At 44.4% G+C, this 20795-nt stretch overlaps 1 protein-coding gene across 1 annotated transcript in view; it reads right to left on the bottom strand.

Moving 5' to 3' along the window:
• Window positions 1–20795, bottom strand: part of uba7 (ubiquitin-like modifier activating enzyme 7) — a 58544-nt gene that overhangs the window by 24402 nt on the left and 13347 nt on the right. Inside the window, exons 18-22 of the mRNA XM_036533268.1 lie at window positions 18999–19073; window positions 16787–16976; window positions 16551–16642; window positions 15121–15213; window positions 13939–14130 (exon numbers count right to left, since the gene is read on the bottom strand). Coding sequence (XP_036389161.1) covers window positions 13939–14130; window positions 15121–15213; window positions 16551–16642; window positions 16787–16976; window positions 18999–19073 — 642 coding nt within the window. The remainder of the gene's footprint in view (window positions 1–13938; window positions 14131–15120; window positions 15214–16550; window positions 16643–16786; window positions 16977–18998; window positions 19074–20795) is intronic.

The following is a 20795-nucleotide window of genomic DNA, read 5'->3' as shown; positions in this document are numbered from 1 at the left end:
CAAGCAATAATGAACTTTAGAGTGAATGATTGACTTATGAGTGTTGGAAGCTATAACATCAGCATATTGGTAACATATGAGTTTGCTGATCAGATCATGAATCAAAAATAAATAAAACATAAAATACGTGAAACACCGTAATTTTTCAAGTTAGCAGATTCTCTAAAACCTTGCTCTTGTAATTTTCACAGACAGGTTGTTCACAATATTTTAAAAGAAACTTCACACTTTTACCTGATTTGATGTACCTTGTGGCAGCCCTACCCAAGGCCATGGCTCATATTCATTAGCACCTGCTGCATTATCGGGCTTTGGTAGCAGTTACACATTACATGGATCCCCCTTGGCCTGACAGAAAAGAAAATGGAGAAGCACCAGAAAACAGTAACATTCTGGTTGCAGTTATGACAGTGGGAAAAGTCCCTGTTGGGCTTACTCATTGGAGTACTGAGAGTTAACCAGGTGAGACCACTGTCTACTGTGAAACGAACACTCACATTCATACGCAGAAATCATACACCCATGCACACTCACCGGATAACCTGGGTCCTGATTGATGTTAGTGGGGAAACTCCACTCTGTTGCAAGACTATAAACTTTTCCTTTGATGTAACAGTTGTCGTCACACCAAGATTGTCAGAATGTGTACATCACTAATATCATAATATTGTACAAAAACACACACAGACACATGTGCCCCCACACACCGACTCAGATGACAGATGGCATTGCTACTGTCTGGATAAAAACAGTCATAGAAGGTGGGAGTAAGCTATACTGAATCACATCCCTTACGTTATTCTCTACCTATAATAGTAATTCTGTTCACACACTACTAAATTAATGAGGTACACGAATATGACTAGAAAGTCCCAATTTCCATTTTTAGATTCAGATTTTAGATTTTATGCTGCATGCGACATAAAATCCACTACCAGTGATTTATGTAGGACCCACAGTGAGGAGAAAGCACTTTATCCTGACTGCGGAATTTTTGAGCAAGTCTGGTAACAAACACTGAATTCCTGGGCGGCCACATTAATCATAAATCCACTTTTTATTCCATGCTGCCGGCTGAGTTCATACGGTTGGCAAGGGGAAGAGCACAGACTTATCAAGGGAAAAGAAAAAGGACTACAAAATGTTCCAATTTCTCTGGACTTAAAGCGTGCCAATCTCTCTGCAGCTTCAGTTGCACTGTTTACTGCACTGGGTTATTGGTGGAGGTGCTGAAGACCACTTTGATTAAACCCTTATAGTTACTTCAAGCAGAGACTGGAAGTTGTGGGGGAGACAAGAGAACATTATTTTGTCGGAGGTGGTGGACATTGCCTTTGTAGAGGTAAGGTAGAGACAATGCGCTCAGATCAAAGTTTTTCAGTTGGTGACAGATAAGTTAATTATCTCCTTAATGAGACCCCTGCCTTGGGCTCTGAGACTGCACCTCTGCCCTGACATCCAAGTGTGAAAAGATGGAGCTGGGAGACAGGAGCTTCAGGCCAAAAGGGCTCGCTGGAGTCCGTGCCTACATAATCACTCCCACATGCTGCCTTCATTTAATGCAGAGAAAAGAGATGCTATAATGGCTGCCAAACGAGAAGGTCTCCATGTTTTCCAAAAACAAAAGGAAAAATTGCTTCAAGTAACATAGTATGGCTAACAGCTGCCAGGGGCTTTTCCAGGGAGTCGAAGGTGCAAACTCCAAACTGAATTGACCCAGGGAATAATAAGCATGTGTGAAAATTGCAGTTGTGATAATATACGGTATGCAATTATCAACCACAGTTTTGCCACACGCGGCTTTGGTCCACAGCTGGAATGTTAAACAGCGCATTTCAAGAGAGCACCAAACCAGCCAACACTGTCATCAAAGCAATTTTTGCTGGTCTTGTCAGGTCTCATTTTCACAAAATTACATTTGAAAGAAAAATCTGGCTATACTGAACTCAAATTCAAAATTTATATGAACTCCACATTTATGGCATATGTGACTTACTATTATCTTCACGTAATTATCTATATGTATTCATAAACACGTACACTCAGGCTGTTCAACAACTTAGAAATTTAATTGTGATTAATGATGTTAACGGATATGATGTATTTCCCAATTTGTCCATGGACGGTTTGTTCCAAAAGCAATGTCAACACATTCAGTACTGTTAGGAAAATGTAACTTTTCATGGAAAAAGTACAGATAGCAAAATTCATATTATATAATATTGACTAACCATGTTCTTGCTCTTCTCCTCAAATATTTCAAGCCATTAGCTATATTGTTGGGCCAACACTGCAAATGACCATTCTGGTGAATGTAAGCAGAACTATTTAAGATGCTTCTAGACCTGCAGTCAACACACAGCATTGGTGGTCAAATACATCTCCAAATGAAAGTTGCTTTAAACATTTGATTTATAGTCTTGATACTTTCAAAACAGGATTCCTACACCAGCTGCTCCCAGCCACAGCCTGAATGACAAATTTCAGCATTGTTAGCCAATATAAATCTGATCTTGGACTTTATATGAAGAGTTTTAGTCTTAAAACCTTTTAAAGGATCCTGCCCATCGATGCGACACTGTGCTTCTAAACCCTGTCAAACCCTTATACATCAGAGTGCTGAATGGAATAAAACACAAAGGAAAGAGCACTTTGCCACTAATTTCAGCCTGGCTTTCTACATGTCGGGTGCCACGGAAGAGCCTTCCCATCTCACTCAGTGTGTAGGGAACTGGAAGATAAGTACCCTTTCTGGCTGGTTCCTTGGTGCTAAAATAGCTTCCTCTGTGGTGCTTTTGATCTTTGTGGTGGGACAGTAAGGAAAAAACACATGGGGAGTACAGTTAGATCAATAAAGGAGGGTTTTTTTTGGGACTGAATGCAGCTTCTTTTCTGATGAGGGACCAGGGGCAAAACTCAAATCAAATTCACTGTGCAGCAAACAGTCTCCTCTCTGTCAGGCTTTCCTCAGATATGGAAAATCGTAACATCAAGTGTAAGCCCTTTTGTGAGCAAGCCTATTGTGGGAAACTGGGAATAAAGGCATCAAGTATCGAAAATAGTAGAAGTCATTTTCTTTTGAGTTGAACATTTTTTAAAATGTTCAACTCAAAAGAAAATGAATATGTTACGCATAAACCTAAATGGACAAATAATATCTAAAAAAGCAGTTTTTAAATACACGTAGAAAATGTTTTTTGACTTATGAGGCTTGGCTGGGGGGCATAAATCTCTGCTCACATCTGCTTGTTTTTTTCCAGCCCTTATCACCTGCTTGGTTGCCAGGATACCCCCGCTTGGCTGAGAACACCTGCTCAGGTGAGTTGGTCTTACCACACCAGGAGAGAGCACAGAGGCTTTGAAGTCAGCCAGGGTAACAAGCACTGGCATAGAAGAGACGGCTGAAAGAAGAAGGCAGCTGAAGGTAAATGCTACAGGATTAACTAAAGGAGAAAAAAAAATGCACCCTGAGGAAACTGGATAAGTACCCAAACCGCGTGTACCAGCATATATCAATAAAGGCAGAATCGAGCCTTGGAAGTGTCTCCAGCACACACCGCAGAAAAGCGGCATCAAACAATACAGACAAGCAGACAGTTAAGAGCACTGAAAGAAACAGTCGTCCTATCAGCAACAGGCTATGTAGACATGGTTTAGAGTAACCAGGCAAACAAATACAAAAGCAGAAGCCACAAGCTGACTGTGTTCATTGGGGAGCCTGCATGTTCAGCAGGCTATTCAGGCGGGCGTCTTGAATTACACTTCAACAATGCAGCCACAAGCTTCGATTCTCTAAGGGCTGGGGATCCTTATTGCAGACTGTGTTCGGTCCGGGACCCTTTATGCGTAGTCTTTTTGTACAAGTGTGCAGCGGCTCATGCACAACGTGTCTCCAGTGACATCATGGCCGTTTAGCGTTTTGCCTGATTTCTGTGGAAGATGTACACCCTGTAATTACAAGGGTGTTAAGATGAGTCCCCATAATGATTAAGGCCAGTGGGGGTGGCAAGTGTGCCCCAAGATCCAGATGGACACGGGGTGGTGCAGTTGCCATGGGGACACCTCTATTAGTTGCAGCACCTAGTGCCACAGAGACATAGTGAAATACCAGTAGCTGAAAACCTACTGTCAACACAAACAACACAGACAGCACAAATATTTCTCATCAGGGGCCTCCACCAGCAGGAAAACAGCCATCCACTCTTGGCCAAGTGGACAGTCAGCCAAAATAAACAAAGGAACAAACACTTAATAGCTGTGTTTAAATTTAGAGAAGAGGAAGTAGATATTAGGCTGACTTCATTTTTGGATTTGGCAAAGGAGCACATCAATTTGGTGATATAAAATTCACTTTAAATGTTAAAAACAATTCTCACAGGAATCTTGAGATAACGAATTTAGTGCATCATTAAGAGGGCATGTTCATGAATTCTTACTCTTATGTAGGGAATTTTTCACCCCAGAAATGTGCCAAATTTCAGCATTGCTGTTACTGTGGAGATACTACTGGTGCATCACTATGACTGTTGCAATGATAAGTCAAAATTTTTATTTTATATATCCCCTATTATATTCACATATACAAAGATTTCCTCAAATCATAAATAAGGGAATGGTATTGCTTCAAAATTCCACCAACATGGAATGCGTGTTTGTGCTGAAGACGTGGTTAGACAGGAGAGACATACCCTTTTCTGGGAAAGCCCCTGTGCCACTGCACGGATGCTGGCCCGGGACTGTGGAATTGCTTCCCCAGGAGAGTGCAGTGTGGTGGGATTCATGTGTATGCAGTGTGCAATTAGCCACACAGGATCCTTAACTTCAAGGAAACAAGTCCCACCCACCCTGCCTCTCCACAAAGGTACTCCCAAGGAACTCTGGGAACTTCTACCCGCAGCCTGATCCCTGTGTGCATCTTTCCCACCATGAGAACGCATGTCACAATTCACCTCTATCTGAGAATGGCTCTAACCTTAAATAGAAGCAAGTCTTCATTGGTGTGGAAGCCTTACATATGTCAGTGAATCAGTCAACGCCAATGTTTCCCATCATGGCACGACATTTCAAGGATGGCACTAACATTTTAGTAGTGCCGCAAATTGCCTAACCCCATTGAAGGCACGTTTGTAAGTCACTCTGGATAAGAGTGTCTGCCAAATGACTAAATATAAATGGTCACCAAACCATACCTCTGCACTGCTAGTGGAGTGCGAGGTAAGTGTTCTGCAAGACCCGTCTATGGTTTAGGGTGTAATTCCTTGCCCATTCCTTTTGACCTTATTGTTACTAGGCTATCTGCCCCTGTAATCCTGACCACAGGTCCCACAGGGAATAAACATGGCTACTAGGTGAATCCTGGACTGCTCCAAGCCACCTGCCTCAGTTTCCTTTGCCACAGAGCTCTTCAGGCTTGCAAGCTAATGACTAAGGTGTGGTTAACCAGGACCAGATACCCACACATTCCATTATTTTGTGTTCAGATGTAATATAAAATGTAAAAGCAAAATAATTAATGCTAAAGCTGATTGCGACCCATCCAAATTTGTGAATCTGAACTCAGTGAATCTCTGAAGATACAGGTCTCTGGTATACTTCATAACCTGCAAAGAGTCAACAGAGTGAGGGAGGCCAATAAACTCAGCTCCCATGACACCCTATACACTAAAAACAACCAGACGTCCAAGTTGTAAAAATAACTTTTCCTTCAGCTCTGCATTTATGGTAAGTGGAGGGAGGAAATACATTTGAGCACAGTGATAGTCTCACAGGTCTCCTTCTGGGAACGGCGCAAACAATGGCATGCTGCTCAAATCAAGCCCCGATGATGTAATCAGAGAGGATGCTGTTAACTGGCTCCTATGCAGCTTTTGCAGCCACCACTCCTCCACACGTTCTAAAGGCACGTAACACAGAATTCTCCTCAGGGATTATCGTAACAGTAAAAATCTGAGAGAATTTCATTTGAAATGTCTGGTGGTTAGCTTATAGTGCCACTCAGCCAGTTCCTTCCCTCTTCTTAGGGAAAAGAGAATGTTTGAGTTGATGCAAGGGTCACTTATGTTTCTCCTGACAGTTTAAAACCCATGACGGTATATTTGACTCCTGAGTTCAAATGGCATCTCTTCAAAAATAAAACAAAGATGCTGTGATTACATGTCAGCTCTTTGTATATATAGACACTGTGCTGTGACTATCTGCCCTTTGTTTGGGTTGCTCCTTGCTGTTCTCTTGCTGAGATCCATGTTGGTCTCCGCAGCACAAATGTGAAGGAAAGCTGGCATGCAAGAAAATGTGCAGAGACAAAAAAGGAAAAGAAAAAGAAAGAAAAAAGAGAAGCAGGGCAGATGAGTTTCAAAGCCTGCCCTCCTCCTGCCGGCCAAGGAGGCTGCGAGTGATTAGAAACCAGGCGAGATCACAGGGGCTCTCGGGGAAATCTGGTTCCAATATGCTGCTTCCTGTGAAAGCAGGAAATAGCCATCATTTCTGCCGAGGTCCAACAAAGCCCCTCTGTGAACGTCAGCCTTAGACCGCAGCTCTGCTGAGCCTAGGAGCCTGCTCTGACACGGGTAATTCAATTAGGAGTGGGGGGGGGGGGGGGGGGAGTGGGGGTGCGCTAAAGGGTGCGACAGGCATGCATCGATGCAGGGTTAGGGAATGTTACCCCTCAGCTCAGGCCAGAATACAAAAAACGCGCAAGCTGGAATGCCCGCCGGCCGAATGCCTGAACGACTCTTCACGCTGTGAACAGTGTTGGATTTCAGGAACGGTGCGGCTTCTTGGGTTTTTAGTGCACCAGGCAAAGGGGCCGAGTATCCCGTTTCAGAGGACAGCACCCTCGGGCGTGATCAGGAGCCCACTCTTCTCCCCTCTGCTCTGATAAACACGCAGGAAAATATGCCCTGATACAAAAACCGGTCGCATTGGAGTAATGCAATATTCCTGGTGGATTCTTAGGACGTCTGTAGTTCCTGAATGTGAGCTTTATAGCAGTTCAGACAAGAAGTCTGATATGAACTGGAGCAACTCAACTCCTCGGCAAGACAGAACTTGAAGCCCTGAACTGAAGGAGCACGCCTCAGTTTTCTGATCCTATGTAAACGTTTAATGTGAGCTCCTCTCCCTGAGGAAATCTGAGATAAAATGATTCCTGGACTAAAAAAAGGGTGTTGAAAATACTGCACCAACTGGGGTTACATTTAAACTGTCTACAACATGAATGATCTAAACATTACTCATGCTAGAATGGCTTTGCTGTTTGGACCCAGACCCTCAATGACCACCTGATAAAAATAAAAGTAAGGCTAACAAAGAAATGAATTAAATAAATCAGATGGTGGCATAATGTTTACATATAATTAACGTTTTTGAGATGTAGAGAGATTTTGAGAGAATACTGTCTTCTATGACTGGTCTAAGCTAATGAAATTTCACGATGTTCAGCTGCAACACTAATAAAACACGAAATGTTTACAGTTAATCTCCTCTCAACATCTCTCTGAAGAGCTTTGTGGGGGTTATTTTTCTTTTGCACATATTTTTTTGTGGATCTGTAGGGGAAACATGCAGTGGGAACTTCCTATTTTAGGAAACAGCTGTTTAAAGGAAGCGTTCCCTGTGCCAAACATGCTGAAAAAAAATTTCAAAAGCAGTAATCGTTGTAGCACAGTACACAGCAGCCTGGTTGAACCCTGATTCCTACACAGACCAGAGATGAAGCACTATGGGAATACAGGTTCTTTTACGCTCCTGTTTGCAGGGTTCGAGATCTCATCCCCAGAGAAGGTACTGCAGGAGCAACATGGCCACTTGACTCCTGGCTCTAACCACTAATGGCCTGCAATTAATCAGCCTTTACCCTGTTCATCTTATGTGACTTTGATTTCCACAGCCTTTCTTTCCCCATACTGGTCCACCCAGAGTCAAGCCTCCACGGATTAGCAATGGGGTGGCCCAAACAAGGGGTCACTGGCGTGTTCATTCACATTTCCTTTTAGCTACCACATCCAGGGAGAAGAATTTCACCTCAGAGTCACCACTTCCCCTAAGGTTTAAGCTTGCTCCTACACAAAACTGGCTTTCAATTAAAAGCCTGAGAGCTGAATCACAGATGCATGAAAATGACACTTCCTCCCTTGGTCATGAGATGAGTCCTGGGAGAGGAGACTCCAGCGTGTGGAGAAGGCCTGTGCCAACGTCTCTCATCTGAGGATCGCATGACCCATGAGGAGGTCTGATCTCCGCGGAGGCAACTGAAGGATGTGAGATAGAGTGAGTCAGCCGGAGGCTGAACAGTGACGTCAGAGTTCAGCGTGCAGACTCGCAAGTGCTGAATGGCTCAGATGGGTGGAGGAAAGTGATGTCTGACATGCCTTCCATACCAAGGGAAGATTTTCTCTGGGTTTAAAAAAATAACTTAACCCCACCGCTGTTGCCGCATGACATCCTCCCTGCAGTTTAGCTCCCAAGCTTGGTTTGATTGTTGTGTCATTTGATGATTTTCATAATTCTAGGGTGGAAATCCATTCATTACCCACGGACTACCCCACTTGTGTCTAAGTTGCACTGCAACAGAACAATTGCAGCTGACACAAATAAAATGTCACAGGGACAAACTGTGGTTTGGGTCATGCGAACCTCAAAGACACAGATAATGCTGTAAAACATGGCCTTCTAACAACAAAAGTTCACCATTGCAAAATTACATTAAAATAATAATGTGTCTGATTCTTTTCCCTCACTGTTACAACAAACTTGTGCTTACATGACTCCAATTTTTCTCAAGCATATGACATTCCTATTTCAACCTCAGGAGTGTATTTCTTCCTAAAATGAAAGTAAAGCTGCTTGAAAGAAAGGAGAGATGGAATAAGGAACGCCTTCGGGAAAATTTATCGTATACATTCTCAATGTAAAAGCGTAATCTTCAAATGAGATTAAAATAAAGTTTTTTTTTCCTTTAATTATAGACAGAGCGTAGGAGAGACAGACATACATCAACTGTAGGCTAAACCGTGATGTCTGAGCTCTGCAATACTGTTGATGTCTGAACTGGTGGGGGGGGGGCGGGGGGGGGGGGGGGCAGTTGAAGTGCCCCCCAGCCATGCTGGTCCCACGTGCCCTGCTCGACTCCACAGAGCGTGTCCACATTATCGGCTCTCAACAAGGTCCTGATCCCTGAGTGGCTGTAACCTCGGGGCCGCTGGCGCCGCCACCAGACGCCACAGACTCTTAGAAACACCCTGCGTGGATTGGGTTGCCTGACTGTAAGCCGAGAGCCTTATTAGTGTTTATGTGGGCCCATGCTGAAAGTGTTTTTAGCTCATTAGGCTTTGTGGGGTGCTCAAGGCATTGAACAAAGAGACATTAAAAAGTTTCAAGCCACTCGTCTTAACACCAAAGAGCGTTCGCTCTGTCATTCCTTAAAACAACAGGAAAGAAAGCCCTGCGGATGAAATCTCACAGGGAACACACTACAGACCCGGGCCTGTCTGAAGAAAGCCTCTCTTTCACATTCAATGTCACATTGAAGTGAGATTAAACAGCTGCAGCCTGCACACTTCAAAAACAAGCTAATAAAATCTCCCATAATCCTTGAGGAAATTTAGCCTGGCAAAATGGAGATAAAAATATTAATAAAATCTTCAGCAGCAATGCCTAAAGCAGACCGTGCATGCACAAGTGCACTGGTACATGGCACAGAGCCAGATAAACCCCTGTCCTTTTCCTATGTTTTTAATGTGCAGCAGGGTAAAGCAGTTACAGTATTATTATTTCATTCATCATTGCTGCAGGTACATCACAGCGACATTACAGTTGCAGGTAAGGCACACTCATATTGTGACAGCTGCAGGTACAGCACACTCACATTATTACTATAGGTAGAGCATATATTTCTTTAGCGCTGCAGGTAACGTTGCAGTTGTAAGTAAAGCACATAAACATTACTACTCCAGGTACAACATACTCATCTTTACTGCTGTAAGTACAGCACATTCAGCTTCACTGTGTCCAGGTGTGATAGTCATTTCTACTGTTTCAGATAAAGTATAAAGCTCCACGAGTTACATGTATACCTCCTCCACCACTGAATGAATACCAGACACACACTGCATTGTGCCAATAATTCTGCTGAACCACTAAGACATCACCTGTATCTCAGCACTTATATCTGTTACCCCATCTCAAACAACTGCAGAGCATCTCTGCTGCTAGAACCTCTACCTCACCTCCTTCAATTCCTATTCACGGTACCTCTCCATCTGGCCAGACAGCCTGTTTTCTGCATTCACTTAAGTTAAACTGCACATCCAAAGACTCCTCAATGTAACTAAACACGGGCTGGCTTCCCTCCAGATAGGCCACCTCCCTGACCTGAGTCTGCTCGTCTGACCCTGGACAGCTGGTCTCTTCATGTACTTAATATACATTAATTTCAAGACTAAGGATCGTCACGTGGCTTGAAACCAGAGGATGACACATAAAATCTCATTCAAATGAAGTCCACAAAAAATCCAGTAGCCAGATTTTAAGATCTCACTCTTACGCTTATCATCAATTAAATAAATCATACATGTATCCACTAAAAAAAATAATAAAATTATATGAAACATATTCATGAATCATATTACAAACTATGCTGCTTTCTTTTGCACATGGAAATGAGATCACGTCTAGAAAGCGCACGGCTGTAGGAGTGCTCAGAGATCAGCACCTAAGTGAGGTCATTACTCAGCTAGCGCTGGGCAGATCAGGTAATCCACTGGGTTTTACCGGCAGGTAGAGATTTTGTAACTCTAAACCCACCCACGCATGCCCAGCCTCTAGCTGTATTTACACAATCTCAAGCTTCTGTTGCAGAGGAGCAGCCTCAGATCTACTGCAAAAAAGGGCTCCTCTTAAAAACAGCTTTCAGTTTGCAAACTACAGTAGCCTGAAATTTCATTGCAGCCCACGTGTAGAATTTATCGGTTCATGACATCAGCAAATGTAATATGAACGCACAAAAAACAACTTTGTGAGACTAGTTTTGGGGGGCTACGGTCAGGAGCATAGCTGATGAGGTAATGCTAACCAGACTCAGCCTCGGTCACCTGGGGAGGTTTTCCATCCACCCCCCCCCCTCCTCTGGGCCCCTCTCGCTCCCAGCAGCCCCACAGAGCAGAGCTGCGAGGGGTCACAGGGCAGGGTGACTTTTACCCAAGGGGCTAATCAGCGAGGAGAGAGCAGTGAAACAGTGCGGGTCGGCTTACAAGCTGATTACTGCTGAACCATAACCATACGACTGGGGACCTTGATAGACCCAACAGAACCTTGGCCTCGACTTTGCTGGCATCAGCACACTGTCTTTCCCTCTCTCCCACACCCCCCTCTCTCACTCACAAATGCTCTCTCTCTTCTTTCAATATAATTCAAAATGCTTTACTGGCATTGTTTTACAAATTATATCTGAGGATTTTCATATAAGATATCAAAGCTGTGCAGAGACCCAGAGGGAGGAAAATATCTGATGACATTTGAATTCATAAGAAGTCCATCAATTAATCTAATCATTTTCTGGCACAAAATGGCTACAGTTTGCATGGAAAAGTTTACATAACCAGCTATCGTTACAGTGGTCCAAGTCTTTGAGTAAATCTTGGAGAACTTTTCACATCTTCCCACTCCAGGACTGATAATAACACTCGTTGGAAAAACAAAACACTTCTAAAGAAAAGGACAGGTTTTTTCCTTTCAGACTACATTAAAACACAGAACTTTGCAGACAAAGCCAGGGATGACCCATCCCCCTTATCATGGCTGCTGCCAGTCTATATATTCCACCACATCCTGTCTGAACATATTAAAGCACGGGCTGACATCAATGGCTGCCTCTGGCATATGGCCCATCTAAGCAAAGAACCAGACACCTTGTGAGATGTGTGTTCGATTACAAGGCCAGGAGCTGACCAGATGGTGAAGGGAGCTGGCTCAGGGCCTTCTAGGGGTGGGGGTGAAGACAAAGATGATGACATGTGGATTGGTGTGAAATCGAGTGCCTTCAGTCCCGGCCTGCTCTTACTTTGCTCTATCAGCAGCCACAGGGTCATATTTCACCCCCATGTGTGGGGGCTAACCCCACTCTGATGGCTCCGTTGGCCTCAAAGCAGCCTGCCTGAAAGATTCCCACAATGGGCCACAACACGGTCCTGTCCCACTGTTTTTTCAAATTAGTGTTCATCTGCTGACTTTTTGAAAGATTATTAGAATTAAGAATTTCATCTGGTTCAGCTTTGTGTATTTTTGACTTATTGCCATGTCCAAGAACATCCTACCTTCCTACATACTCGATTACTTTCAGTGGTACCGGTCAGGCAGGGAAAGAGCTTAGATGTTTTTTGGGTCACAAACCTTTGAACTTATTTACTTCCCTGGAATACTCCTTGATCTGATTTCATAAACAAAAGATACTGTTATGTTAGTAACTGAAGAACACTTTGGTTTGAGATCAGATGCATTCAGCTAATGTGATTCAGAGGTCAGACATTTGCTGTCTCCTATTTGGCGTCTAGATTTCTCCTTTGTGGTGCACAGCGGTTTTAGTTTAACGTGTGTAGCAGTGGCCGAATGTAATGTTACCTATTCCTATTACAAGGTGTAGCAAGTTGCATCATCCTAACAACATGCACAGATTGAAAAGACTTAGTCCAAAAACCAATATGTGACATTAGTCAATAAAGGAGATTTCAAAAAGAGAACGTGAATCACAGTTCCAAAGTTGAATGAAACAGCAATTTCAAGTGCTGCCAAATACCAATTCCAGTCCAGGCCTGCAAGGCAGTCGCGATGAATAATAACAGTAATTCCTCACATAAACAAGCGGGCTGTGCATTACCTTCTCTCGGCAGCCGAAAATAACACCCCGGTTTCTGTTTCCTTGCACAGGCTGATGGATTAACTTCCTCCAATGGCTGGACTTGCTCTTATGAGTATTTACTCTGAATGCCACTGTGCGGTGACAGTTATGGTAACCAGTGCAGGGTGATGTCTTCCTCTCACCGACATTGTTAAGCACTTCACCAAATACAGATTTGGAAGCATCCACCATCTTTCCTCAACCACAAACTGGGGACTTAAATCACATTCACAATGGAATATCATCTCCACACACCCACATCATCCAGTGCACAGACATAAACACTGTTTTTGTACTGTGCATAAATTTATACAGCATCTAGGAACAAGGCAAAGTGAAATAAGGACAATCTTTTACCCACTTGTCCTTCAATTGAGTTTTATATGCCATGACATTGAGCAGATTAAGGCTGTGACCTTGACAAAATTCTCTGATGGGTGATAGGTGAGAGGGCCTGCTGTCTCTGCTTTGGCTACAAGTAACTGTACCATATACAAGGCTCCAGAGAGGTGGATTTTATTTGACAGGAGATGTGGCTCACAAGCGCTTCCAGTTGTGTCAGAGGAGCTCAAGCTGGCTGAATATCATTCTTGGTTGCCTTAAAAGGATCTGCATTTATTGTACTGAGTTTAGACACCATTTCCTCTGCTTCACATAACATTCCCTCTCTCTCTCTCTCTCTCTCTCTCTCTGGAACTCCTCCATGGTTACATTCTTGTGCACTTGCACACAGTGCAGAGCACGTACAAAAACACTCATAAAACCACAGACACACTAATGAGGGCAACACACAAGACTTACAATCTCTGTAATTCTGTAACTGAAAAACAATGTTGGAAATGTTGAACTGAAATGGTCACTTCCACAGGAAGCAACAGGACACATCTATACGGTTCACTGATTTCCGATATTCCCTTGCCTCATTTGAATTTATTTAGACTACACACAGTTGCGTGAGCTGACAGTGGGTGGCTTCTATGATTGGTCTACAGATGTGTCTGTCATCCTGGAAGCACTGCGCCAGAGAGAATCGATTTGTTACTCACGCGGTAGGTTGGGGCTCCGAGGGGCTCGGACAGGACACACTGCTGGACGGCCAGGTTGATGTAAGCTGAGCGGAACGACTCGATCCTCCTGTGGCCCTGAACCAGCTTGTACAGCTCCAGAGTCATCAGGCCCGCCACAGCTGCTGTCGTCGTAGCGATGGCCGGGATGATCCGCCCGGCGATCAGCTTGCTCTACAGAAGGAACAGGAAACGGTCAAAAGAGGTAGGAAGAGAAGGACAGAGGAGGAGAGAGGAGAAGGAGAAAGGAGGGGAGAGGTTTGAGGATGAAAGGCAAGGAGAGGAGAGAAGTCAAAAAGAAATTACAGAAGTGGAGAGGATGGCTTGATCATGATGATGGAGAAGGAGAGGAGGTCTGTGGAGTGAATTGTGTGTGTGTGTACGTGTGTGTGTGTGTGCATGTATATATATATGTGTGTGAGATAGGTCAGAGACTCCAGCAGGGACAAAACCTTCTACTCAGACAGAGCTTTTTCAGACACAGCTAGGAGCCAAGGGCCTCTAAGCTCCAGAGGAAGCATGCTTAGGTCATTATGCTGGAGAACAAAATAAAGACAACAAATGATACATCATGATGGGTGGAGGTCCTCTCCAGACACTCAGACACAATGAAATTACCCAACATGCTCAAGGAACCTGGATGCCCCCTCCCACACCATTCATACATGCACATATGCATGTATGCAGGAACACATCTTTTGTGACTCTGAAATTCTGCCAAATTCTGAAACACCTGCAACTCCTGCCAATTGGAGGAGCTTCTCACATGACCCAAATTCCCTTTTTGTTGTGCACATTCAGTATGGATCCTTGGATCACTACCTCCAACCTCTCCATCTCCATCTCCATGCTCCTGCTACACAACTACAGCTGCCAAAATAACAGCCCCTTATCCTTTCTCCTCAGAACACACACAACCCCCTCCCCCCATCTACCTGCCCGCTCCAGACCGAGCTCAGGTAACATGTCTACACAACAGCTAAGTACTGTGATTAGTTCTGCTTTAACACAAAGGTCAGGGGCCTGTGGGGCAGGTGTGTGCATGCAGGAAAACAATGCCTGAGGGGGGGGGGGGGCAGCCACAGGGAACAGATTCAATCAAACAGGGAGACCTATGCGGGTTTTAAGAGGCAGTGAGCCAGTCCTCTCTTGCCACATTCCCACCTTGTGCCGGTCAGCGGCAGGGATGTTGTAGTTCTCGGCCCTGAGGTTCGAAGCCGCGACGATGAAATCCATGTGGAAATTGGAATCGTCATCCTGCAGAAACATTTCAAAATAAGCATTGGATTTTATTGCTGCCATGTCTTGTATTTTTCATACAGTCTGACCATTACCCATATAGAAACATATTACGTGATTGAGGTTTCCTACTGCTGGCAGGGTATGCCATTGTAGCTATTACCATAGAGACCCATTTTGTCAGACAGAATAAACAAGAAATCCAGGCAAGTGGAGGATATTAACCTTGCATGCTAGGAGTCATTTACCTTCAATGTGTTTTTTCAAATGTAACACATTTCAAATAAACTGCAGTGAAAAAGGACACCTTTGGAAAGTGTTTCTTCAGTCACGTTGGAGCCAGAGGGTTTGAGGACACGTTGATGAGTTCACCGTTTTAATGAGCGGGGGGCTATTGTGGCTGTGTCACTTTAATTTGGATAATACATCAGGTGTTCACCCACCACCATTGTTTCCAAAATCTAATTTCCTTCTCTGAACGACGGGACACATGAAGTCAGGCCTCAGCCATGCGGCGCTACAAAGGCCAGGCAGGAAAGCGTCGCCGCAAGGTGGCCAAGGGGTCCATTAGGTAGACCGTTTGGGCAACCTGATTCCTCTGGAATGCCCCCAGACACATTCCATCCCAGCAGAGTAACCTGGCCAGGTAGGGAGTGTGTCTCCACCCCTTGGGGTGGGGGGCGGACGGCCGGGAAGACCTGACTCACGTCCCCCAACAATACCTGATACGGACCCACTGACTTCATCCCCTCGAACGCTCCTGCCTCCCTCTCCCCCTTTCATCCACAGGGAGTTGAGAACGTGGCAAGGCTTCACTGAGTTACGGGGGCGGGAGACGCGCTGCGATGGGGCAGCCGCTATTCAAAATGCTGGGCGCCCCCCAGGGATCGCTGTGCGCACCACTTCAAAGAGCTGGAGCTGCGGGAGAACCATGTGATGGGAAGGGCGAAGACAATACACATGGGGACTGATCAGCAATGAAGACATTGACGCACTTGAAAAAGAGTCACTCCCGTCGCCTCGTCTGTTTTCCAACAGGCTTACTATTCATACTCTTTAAACAGGACGAGCGTTTTAACACGCTCCCTGCATTTCTCCCAGCATGGCTGTGCTAACATGTGACGTCTGAACACACAAACAAAGAGGATCCCTGTTCGCTGACTGGTGATGCTGACGCTGGAGTGTGGATTGGGGTCAGTGAAGTCCAGAAGATGGTCCATATGAAACGGTCACCATTAGCCCATGCAGGGTACTGCAGCACCCCCACAAAGGTAACCGCTCAATAGCTCAGCCTCCTGAGGGTCTCAATCACAGCATTGATGCTGGAGGAGTGCAGGAGTGGCCCCCATCTTTACCTTTTCAAACTCAGCCGGGTACATCCGCAAGGCAGCTGCGTCTTGCGGGGCAGGAGAGAGCCTCTTCTTCAGGTCCTCCAGTTTGGCCTTGTCTGGAAGAGTACAAGAGCAGATAGACGGAGAACACCCATTACTGAAAGGCACTATGTCAGAGCACTCACTGGGCTGTGCTGCGAAGCCATGCTGACGACTGATGATACAGACTGATTGGAGGCCAGTGTGCCATCTCTCCTTACCCACATCTCCCTTATCCTTCTCCATCTCCTGGTCGGTCACATGGATTTTTACATTGGACCTGGGTGAGAAGCTGGGCACCTGGACCCGCTGCAGGACCTCCCCTATGGACGCACGGTCTCGCGTCCCCTGGATCCCATAGATCTGGGCATAGAGGTTACCCGCTGCTACGATGTAGTCCATATGGGTGGTCTGTGTGACAAGGAAGTGCAGTACAAACAGTGAATTGCCCCCCATCTCTCAACAGTCAAAACCAGACTCAGAGTAATATAAACAATTACATTACATGTAGTGAACCTAAACAGAGAACTCAAATCCTTAGACTTATTAGGCACTGTGTTAGATATACAACTGTCAGTTTTATGGGGAAATATGAATGTGAAATTCCAGATCTAACCAGGTGTGTTTTTGCCTTGTGACAGGGTGACCAGTAAAAAAAAAAAAACCTCCTGTTATGGTCACAGAACAAAAAGACAACTACAGCTTGAAATGGTATCCTCAAGAGCCTGTTTTAAACTGCCTACAGCCCATTGCTGCAAGAATTGTGCTGCTTTTGAGAACTGCAATTACCATTTATTCACAAAACGTTTGATTGGTTCTCTTGAGCTGCACTGGACAAAGACCTATATTACTCTAAATCAGTTGCCCAGTACAGCAGCAGTTAATTCTTTGATTTTGGTATCCTGAACTCTTAATATCTTGCAAGAATTTACATTTTAATCATCTGCTGCTAGTATCACTACAAGGATGGAAAAGGATGCCAAGACAGCAAAGGGCTAAGAGCAAGTCTGGGTTGGAGAGTATCCTGCAGACCTATCACTCCTAAAAGACATAAATCCAAAGAAATATTTCATATTCAGAGGGAACTTGAAATATCTGCAAAAGAGGCCAACACGACTAGGGGTGATGAACAGGTTGACGTATTTTGAGAGCTGTTATCACCCCTCCTGCCTCACTAGACACTTTGATGCATATACTTGGCAAACTGTGCGGCCTTCTAAATTCAAAACAAAGGAGTGCAATCACGTTTGTACTGTTGAGGTCTATTACATTCAAGCTAAGCTGTAAACTAGTCTCTTAATCTGCTTTATAAAACGCTCTATTTTCAAAGGGAACATATTGAGAGACATGGGATACAACATTTCAGTCATGAAACAAATTTTGGAGTTGAAAATTTCCCAGGGCACAGACATAATTGCATATTCATGAACAACTGTGTAGCAGGGATATCATTAGGCAACTAGTTAGAAAATAGAACACACTTCAAAAAATGTAAAAATAGCTGTAACGTACCATTTTATCCTCCGCAGGTTGTTCATGTTAGTTTGCTTAAGATACATTTCAAGCTAATTCTATCCTCATGAGAGTCATGGATACACTTACACATGCAAGAGCCCTGTTTAATTTTAGAATGGTTTTTTCCAGTTGTTCGTCTGATCACACGGCAAGGGAAATCAATACTATTACACATGGCTAGCCAGTGCAATGCTTATGCTCAGGGCTAGTTAGAGTTAGCCAGCTGGAGAAGCGCTCACATTGTCTTTGGCAGTTTTATTAATATTCATGATACCACCCAAATCACTGGCTACAGCTTTGCTATTATCACTGCAAACACATTCACTAAAAATACACTAGCACATTTATCAGAGAGGTCAGAATTGGCCGACTGTACTTGACAACATGTTGCTCTATACCTACTGCTGTTGAACAGCAGGACAAAAGAGACACGCTGTGACGTCACGGTGCTGCTGGCGTGTCTGTCACATTCCAGTGAGCTGGGGGCCATTCTCTGTGTGCAGGCTCATGGGACACTTGGCAGGCCCAGACTTGGAGCGGGCCGGCCTGCAAGGCCGCAAGGAGGAGAGCAGGGCAGGGCGGGGCCCTAACAGGGACAATCCACGCTGCCTTTTCACATTCAGAACTTCACACTCCCTCATTCAGAAGGCTTTACCCCTTGAGGCTTGTTTGCCTTGGGGGGGGAGGGGTGCTGATTTTTATCCATCTGATTCTTTTGTGGCAGATACAGGGTTCTCACACTGATGGTAAGAAGCCAATACACAGAGAGAGAGTGTGAGCAGTTCACAGCTGAGATAATGACATTTGGATCATTGTCGGCAGTTGTTTATGTAGTGGTTTTGCATGACTGTGCTGAGGAGAAAGCAAAGGAGACTGTTTCTCAAGTTGGGTAGTGTGTGCTGGCTGCATTAAACTTACATTGCTGGGGTCAAAGGTCAGAGGATGAGGGCACCTCTTTTGGCCGGACCAGAACGGCAGACCGGAACTTGTCATCTAAGAGAGAGAGGGACAGGAGAGAGACAGAGACAGAAAGCTGGTTTCAAAGTGTGACACCACCAGGAGCTCCTCCTTCCATGTGAGACGGCAATTCCAACAAACAAGTCTCATGCGGATGTTCATAATTTCTCTTGAATTTACTCAGTGCGTATATTAAAGAACAGTGTATATTAAAGAGAATGTTTCCAATGCAGCTGACAGAGGAACTATAAAGTCTCTCCTCCGGCCAGTCAGACAGTAGAATGCTGCAGTGAGAGGTTTGTGTTTGCTCAGTTGAAGGTGTGGAATAGATCCGTCTGATGGAGCCAGAAACTGGAAAAAGACAGCAGCTGAGACAGAGACTCACAGCAGGTTGTTACACTACCCCTGCATGGGGGAGTTTCGGTCCAGAGTCCTCTCCACACAATCTAACCAGCAAGGGGCAAGTTTCTATGCACTGAGAGATATCTCAAAATAATTCCAGCACTTCAGAGGTTAGTTTCTGTAGAGCACAGTGCTGATACACTCATACCCCAGAGGGAAATTGTGATTATGCTATAAACACCCATGCTGTGTTACAAACAACCTCCTTCTCCTCAGTAATACTGATCGCTGATCAGTGATCAGAAAATGAACCCATTGTGTGATGTCATCAATGAATTGCTGAGCACTGATCAGAGATCAGTGTTGCTAAGGTGGGATGGTGGTCCCAAGTAAATACCTTGGAATGCAATGCCTACAAGCATCAGTTTTTTTTCCCCAGAGAAAAAAATACCCCAGTGTAAAAATAGGGCCATTTTTTTAAATGTTATGTTTCAACATAGTGTCTGATGAATGGGATTACTGACTTAATACTGCTTTCTGACTGAATACCTTGGTGATCACAACATGTCTAGATGTAACATTCTGCAGACAGACTAATTGGAAGAGCATTTACAATCGGAAAGTTATCTTTGGATATGCTCGAAGTTCACATTGCCCTAACTGCAAGTGGGATTTGCATCTACACACGAGTCAGGAAGCATCTGAAAAATACCCCCAATTACATAAAAAATTTCAAATATGTATGCTAAATTAAAAGGTCCCTATGGCTGTTAAAAATAATTAGTGGTTTGCCTTGCAATCATCATTCTACAAGTATCTCCAGCTTTAAACAAGGATCTCTTTTTTTGTTAAAAGCCAGTAAAACATTTCATTTCTTCACGCTCACAGTTCCAACAAATTGGCACCATTTAAAAGAGGAGTGATATTTGTGTACAGTTTAAAACCTTTTTGAAACAAATGCAATTTTTTTGTTTCCATCCTCCCAATTTGATGAGACCTATAGATAAGTCTATTTTCCTAAATGATGGTCCAAAAGGTTAGGACCATGAGAACTGAAAGAGCACATTCACTGAAAAAAGTAGATAAGCAAGACCCATTTACAATAGACTGGGGTTTTTTTTTCTGTTTCAGGCAAATGTCATATCTCAACGGCCACATCACGCAACCTTTTCAATGAGGGGGTTTTATTCAGCATGCGTCTGATGGCATTACGAAATGTTTCCAGGAGCACACTGGTGGTTCCAAGTAATGCCTCAGGGATGGTGTGTACCACTAACCACCTCCATCTACTGAACTTTTCAGAGGGAAGACACAGTCAAAGACCAGGTGCCATGCAGCGGATGTTTGCATTTCCACTGCAGAGTTGCAGGGTTTCAGACTGAACACATGAAGAGACGTGTGAACTATGCTGGGTCA

This window comes from Megalops cyprinoides, chromosome 7, assembly GCF_013368585.1.
Source record: "Megalops cyprinoides isolate fMegCyp1 chromosome 7, fMegCyp1.pri, whole genome shotgun sequence".
Taxonomy (NCBI): Eukaryota; Metazoa; Chordata; class Actinopteri; order Elopiformes; family Megalopidae; genus Megalops; species Megalops cyprinoides.
Note: the sequence above shows the minus strand (reverse complement) of the source record. Positions and strands in the feature narration are given on the sequence as shown.